This window comes from Trichechus manatus, unplaced genomic scaffold (genome assembly GCF_000243295.1).
Source record: "Trichechus manatus latirostris isolate Lorelei unplaced genomic scaffold, TriManLat1.0 scaffold00157, whole genome shotgun sequence".
NCBI lineage: Eukaryota > Metazoa > Chordata > Mammalia > Sirenia > Trichechidae > Trichechus > Trichechus manatus.
The window spans coordinates 1292872-1299747 of NW_004444093.1; the positions used below are offsets into that span (position 1 = coordinate 1292872).

General features: G+C 49.9%; 1 protein-coding gene across 1 annotated transcript; it reads right to left on the reverse strand.

Moving 5' to 3' along the window:
* Positions 1-1657: 1657 nt before the first annotated feature.
* LOC101342364 (melanoma antigen preferentially expressed in tumors) lies at positions 1658-6613 on the reverse strand. The gene is given in 6 exon segments (XM_012558315.2): positions 1658-1905; positions 1908-2224; positions 4917-5086; positions 5088-5374; positions 5377-5516; positions 6315-6613. Coding segments are annotated over 6 exon segments (1461 nt in total).
* Positions 6614-6876: the final 263 nt, after the last annotated feature.

The following is a 6876-nucleotide window of genomic DNA, read 5'->3' on the forward strand; positions in this document are numbered from 1 at the left end:
TTTCGTCACCCTTAACAGAGACTCAGTACCCCTTAAGCAATACCTATTTCCCTCTCCTGCTCATCCCTGGTAACCACTAATAAATTTGGTCTCTATGCATTCTAGATATTTCATATAAGTGGGATTATACAGTATTTGTCCTTTTGTGTCTAATTTCACTCAGCATGTTTCTTCAAGGTTCATCCATGTCTGTCTTCCTCTTAGATTACATTTTCTTGTCCAAATATTTGGTCACCTCTCTGTCTTGTTGTTCCTCTCCTTCTCCCTCAGATAATCTCTCTCTAGCTATGGAGCCCTCCTAGATGCCTGGACCAACACCTTGTGAGAACCCAGGGTTTACTCCTGATGCTGACAGTCTGCTCTCTCTGGATCCAGACTACTATGGCTACCCTGCAGTGAACAATCCTGAGTCAGATTGCAACTGTTTATCAATCTACAAATACTAAAAATATGTTATATGTTGCTATATGATTTGGTACTTTGCTAAAAGGAATTTAAATGTCTTCACTGGCCACTAGTTTAATTTGAAAAGGGATGGACCTTCCAGAATGACAGTAGGGGTTGGTGAGGCCCAGGGAGGCACAGCGTCTCTGGCTAACCTGCGAGTGGATGTCCCCTTCCAGTATAAGGGCTTGACTTGCGCACAGTAACGGAAGTTGATTCCTGGACAGCCACAGGCGAGGGACTGAGATGAGATTCACTGGAGAACTGTGAAGAGTGCCTGTGTCGTGAGTCTTGGTGGAGTTAGCAGTGAACAACACATTACTGCACTGGTGCTCGCTACTGGCCACCTGGTATGTTCCAGGCCCTGAGGATGCACCTTGCCAGCCACAGAAATAAGTGAGGAGGTAACAGACGCCCCAGGAGCCCTTGAGTGGTACAAACAGTTAAGCAGTTGGCTGCTAACAGAAAAGTTGGAAGTCCAAGTCCACCCAGAGATGCCTCAGAAGAAAGGCCTGATAATCTACTTCTGAACAATCAGCTATTGAAAACCCTATGGAGCACAGTTCTACTCTGACACATGGGGATGCCATGAGTCAAAGTGGACTCTACAGCAACTGGTGATAAAATCTTGAGAGGGGAAACAAACTAGAGGAATAATAACTGGTGCTATGAGCTCCTGGTGCCAAACCCCATCCCAGTGCCTGGAGTTTCTAAACATCATAGACCAAAACCAAAAACCAAACCAGTTGCCATCGGTTCTGAGTCATGGTGACCCCATGTGTGCAGAGCAGCACTGCTCCATGGGATTTTCATGGCTATGACCTTTCAGGAGCAATCACCTAGGTGCCTCTGGGTGAATTCAAACCACCAGCCTTTCAGTTAGCAGCCGAGTGCTTAATTGTTTGCACCACCCAGGGATTCCAAACATTCCAGACACTCAGTGCCCTTTTATTTCATCAGTAGGTGGAGATTCCTGAGGTTTAACCTGGGAAGATGGGTCCATCTATCACAGACGACACCACAAGGCTGACACTGAAATTCCCTTTATTTCTAACCATTTCTTTACAACCACCCATGCAGGGGTAACTCAAGCCCATAACCTGCTCTAGAAATTCAGATTTATATTTCTGACTCTATAGGACACATGTCCCATCAACTCCCCACGTCAACATCTTCCCCTAACCCTGCCCCTCCACTTCCACTGCACACCCAGCTAGGCAGGCATGTAGCAGGGGCACAGAATGGGATTTGGGTCATAGAAGGTCCTGTCACCACACTGAGGACACAGGTTGGTGCTGAACCAGACCATGCTGGGCCACCCCACCTCCTGCAGGATCTGTGGCAGCTGGGCGTGGAGCTGGGCCAGCCTGCCCAGGTGCAGGGTCCCGTGGACGTCCTCTTAGCTCTCCAGCAGGGCAGGGTACAGCATGTGGTTCAGGTAGTCCAGCCCAGCAGTGTGCTCTCCAGGACAGCGATGGAGATGGGGTTCCCACAGAAGCTGAAGGTCTCGAGTTGGGAGCAGTGGCCCAGGGTAGGCAGGATGGCACTGAACTAGGTGCTCATGATCCCACACTTGTCCAAGTCCAGGCCCTGGAGGGTGGCCAAGGCTTGCTCTAGGAGGACTCGGAGTGGCCTTGCAGTCACACTGGTCAGACTGATGTTGTTCAGGCTCAGGTCTTTCAGCTGGCAGGTGTTGGGGCACAGAGACAGGTGTGCCAGGTCTGACTCCATAAGCAGACAGCTGGTTATTCAGAGGGTCTCCAAGAGGGCCTTCAGGCACCTGGGGAGAGATGGGGCAGTTAGTGGTGGGGAATGGTGGTGGTGGGTGGAGGATGGTGGGAGATAAACCTTTCAGTTAGCAGCTGAGCACGTTAACCGTTTGCGTCATCCAGAGACTCCAGATTTACCATAAACCAAACCACCCATTGCCTTTGAGTCAATTCTGATTCATAATGATCCCATGTGTTACACAGCAGAACTGTGCTCCATAGGGTTTTCTTGCCTGTCATCTTTACAGAAGCAGATCGTCAGAACTTTCTTCCGTGGTACTGCTGGATAGATTCAAACCACCAACTTTCAGGTTAGCAGTCAAGCACAGTTTGCACCACCCTGGGACCTCCCACTCAAAACAAGGTATTTCCCATGATGGTCAACACTCAGGATGACACATGGTAGAGTATGAACACCCAGTCAATCCAATTTTAGGGGGGGTCCTCTCATTTATTTGTTGTATGACTGAGTGTCTAAGGCTTCCTTTCTTCATCTGTCAAACAGAGGACAACACACCCCTTGTATTTGTCATGGGATGAATTGAGATAGCAATGGAACATGCCAAGAGGAGAGTCTGACATGATATCTCCATCAAGGGTGGGTGCTACGGATGGAATTGTGTTCCTTCAAAACATGTGTTGGAACCCTACCCCTATACCTGTGCCTGGAGCCCTGGTGGCGCAGTGGTTAAGTATTTGGCTCCTAACCAAAAGGTCAGCAGTTTGAATCCACCAGTGGCTCCTTGGAAATCCTATGGGGCAGTTCTACTCCGTCCTATAGGGTTGCTATGTGTCAGAATTGACTCGATGGCAAAGGGATTGGTGTTTTTTTACGGGGAATACCTGTGCTTAAGGACCGTGGGTGGCACAAATGGTTTGCAATTGGCAGTTTTAACCCATCTAGTGGCATTGCAAAAGAAAGGCCTGGCGATTTACTTCCATAAAGTTCACAGCCAAGAAAACTTTACAGAGCTCAGTTCTACATAGAGGGTCACTATGAGTCAGAATTGACTGGACAGCAATGGGTTCTTTTTTTTTTTTTTTTGTTATACTTGTGGATGTAATGTAACGTAATGACCTTCCATAAAGCAATTTTCCAATTACGTTAATAAAATCATACTTCTGAGTTATAAAGAGAGCAAAATTAGACACAGAGACAAGCACAAACTGGGGAAGACATATGCCATGTAAAGAGCATCTGTAAGCCCAGGAACCAAGGAATGCCTGGACTACCGACAAGGAAGGAATCAACATGGCTGAGACCCTGATTAGGACTTATAGCCTCCCAGAATTGTGAGAAAATAAGTTTCTGTTCTTCAAAGCCACCTACTTGTAGTATTTTTGTTACAGCAGCCTTAGGAGACTAAGGCAGTGGGCATCACTGAGTTTGAGTATTGGGAGACACGACTAAAAATGTGTTCAGCTCAGGATTCCTTCTGGCCACTGCCTGGGCCTAAGCTGCCCATGTCTCTATGCCAGATGAGGCTACTGTGAGGGGGCATGAAGGGCAAACCTGAGCCCCACATGAAGGGCCACATCAACTGGGGCTGCCAGCCTACAGGGGTTCACATACATCTACATATCAGCAGCAGATCACTTACAACTTTCACAGTTCTTCACTCCTGCTCCTTCACCCTCATCTGCACAATCAGACATTTCCCATATATTATCTTCCCAGCATCTCAAAGCAACCCTTTTACCTACAGGGAATTTGAGGGCAGTTTTGAGTCCCTAGGTGGTGCAAATGGTTAACACACTCAGCTGCTAACCAAAAGTTTGGTAGTTTGAGTCCACCCAGAAGTGCCTTGGAAGAAAGGCCTGGTGATCTACTTCTGAAAGGTCATAGCCATAAAAACCCTATGAAGCACAGTTCTACACACATGGGGTCATCATAAGTCAGAGTCGATTTGACAGCAAATGGTTTGGTTTTAGGAGTCCCTGGGTGATGCAAATGGTTAATACACTTGCCTGCTAACCAAAAGTTTGGTGGTTCAAGTCCACCCAGAGGAGCCTCAGAAGAAAGGCCTGATGATCTACTTCTGAAAATCAGCCACAGGAAACCCAATAGAGCACAGTCCTACTCTGAATATCGGGGTGCCATGAGTCAGAGTCGACTCAACAGCAACTAGTTCAGAGGGAGAGGCTCATGTTCACAAAGCTATGAGTACAGAGTGAGCTGCATGCTAATGCCCCCACTGGATGGACTTTCCCTTCATCAATGTCCTCTTCACTCAGTTATTTCATGATGACCCCACGTGCGCAGAGTAGGACTGCCCCATAGGTTTTCATGGTTGTGACCTTTTGAAGAAGATTACCAGGCCTTTCTTCTGAGGTGCCTCTGGGTGGGTTTGAATGGCCAACCTTTCAGTTAGCAGCCCAGTGCTTAACCATTTGCACCACGAAGCTCCTCCTTAACTTAGACATCACTTCCTAAACACACCCACTCTCACTAGGCCCAAACCCCTCATTATAGTTTCCTAGCATGGTGTCCCTCCTCGTAGCATCTGTCCCAGTGTATACCCATATGTTTACTGAGTGATTACATGACAGCTAGCTTGGGGACAGAGCAGTGGACAAGACAATGTGTTGGTCACCCAGTCTTCTTCACTCACATCACCAGCAGTTGTCACAGTCGGTGCCTACTGCTGACTGGCCTGAAGCAGGCCTGCTCCAGCCTGCAGAGAAGGTGTGCCATTGCTCAACCTGAGCATCTGGTGCAGGCGGCCTTCCAGAAAGGAGATGGAGTCCAGCCGGAACTCCTGGAGGTGGTACAGGCTGAAGAACTGGGCAGAAAACTGGTAGACATCCTGCTTCTCCTTGGCCTAGGAATGGTGGGATGATATGGCCTGCAAGCAGTAGAGGAGGAATCTGCGGCAGGTTCACCATCTGGCCCTGGTAAGGGGCAAACCGCCCCTGGGTCAAAAGTTTCCAGGTGCAGTTCATTTCCAGGTTCTGGACAGAGTGGAACTGCAGCAGCTTCTCAATATTCTGCACTGGCATTGAAAACACCTGCAGCTCCTTACAGCACACGTGTAGCAAACCTCATCTCTGCCTGATCTTCTTAAGGAGGGCAGTGAGGAACTCATCTGGGGCGGCCACGTTCAGGCAGAGGTCCATGAGCACCTCTACTGGAGCGAAGGGCTGCCTCTCCCCCATCCCAGGACCCTCTGCCTCTTCGCCATGGATGGCTCTGTCTCTGGCTCCAGTGCCTACTCACAGACCCTGGCTGGGGTCCCAGCCCAAATGGTCGAGAATTCCTGATGGGTGTTTGTCCATAAATCCAGCACCTGTAGTTTCCATCTCCTGTGGGAAAAACAGGTGGTTGGCTGAGATGCTTTAAGATCAACTCCCTGGGTGTGCAAACAGTTAATGCACTCAGCTGCTAAATGTAAGGTTGGAGGTTCGCGTCTACCTACCCAGAGGCACCTTGGAAGAAAGGTCTAGTGACCTGCTTCTGAAAAACCAGCCACTGAAAACCCTATGGAGTACAGTTCTACTCTGACACCTAGGGGGTCACCATGAGTCACAGTCGACTCAAAAGCAACTGGTCTCAGAATCTAGGCAAGGACCAGGAGTCCAGCCTGTGCTCTTGCCCCAGACCCCAGCTGTTGCCCTCCCTACCCCTCTCCTCTCTACCTTTCTTTTCTCCATCCCTTTTCCTCTTGGGGAGTCCCTGAGTGGTGCAAATGGTTAATGTGCTCAGCTCTAACTATAAGGTTGGAGGTTTGAGCCTACCCAGAGTTGCCACAGAAAAAAGGTCTGGCGATCTACTTCTGAAAGGTTACAGCCATTAAAAACCCTATGGACCACGATTCTACTCTGATACACATGGGAGTTGCCATGAGTCTCAATTGACTCAACAGCAACTGTCCCCCCAGCCCCTGGGTTCCTTCTTAGTCCCTGCTCCTAGTATCTTTCAGTACCACTGGGAGGGAGCTGGTACATGTTCTCTCAGTTACCTCTGCATCTTAATCAGCCCTACACTTCTGGAATCCCTTCTCAGAGTGACCCCAAGGTCTCCCAGAGATTCTTCACTGGCACCCTTCAGGCTTCTATTCTCCCTGATCCCTGGGGCCCTCCTAGGTTACTGATGAACCTCACCTGGGGTGAACCTTCTAGGCAAGCAGGACATCAAGCCCACTGAGCGTGACCTATAGGGTCTCCTAGTGGGGCTGCTGCTCCATCATCAATGTCCCCAGAGGGAGGAGGGCCAGGGGCCAGGCCTGTACCATCGCCTGCAGAGTCTCCCTGTGCCTCCCGGCAAGGGATGCCTTCAAGAGTGGTGGGAAGAACTCCACAGGCAGCGGCTCTGGGGTGGTGATGGATGCAGCCTTGTTCCTCAGCAGGCTCTGCCCCGAGAGGTCCAGGAGCCTGGGGTGGGGGGATGGCAGACTGCTCATCCTGACAACTGGCTCTGATAGAAACCCTGCGAGAACGTCCAGGGAACAAGGCATCCTGCTCAGGCCAAGCACAGGCAGCCCATCTTCTCCCTGCCCGTCAAAGGACCCAGCACAAGGCCGATGTCACTGCTCTGGCAATGAGGCCTCAGTTTACACGATTTCACTCTATGCTCTGTGGCCACAGGGCAGCAGCTCCACTTCAGCCTGCACCACCAGGGCTAGTGGCTCACTTAGCACCCAGGTGGAGGCAGGATGCTCTGTTC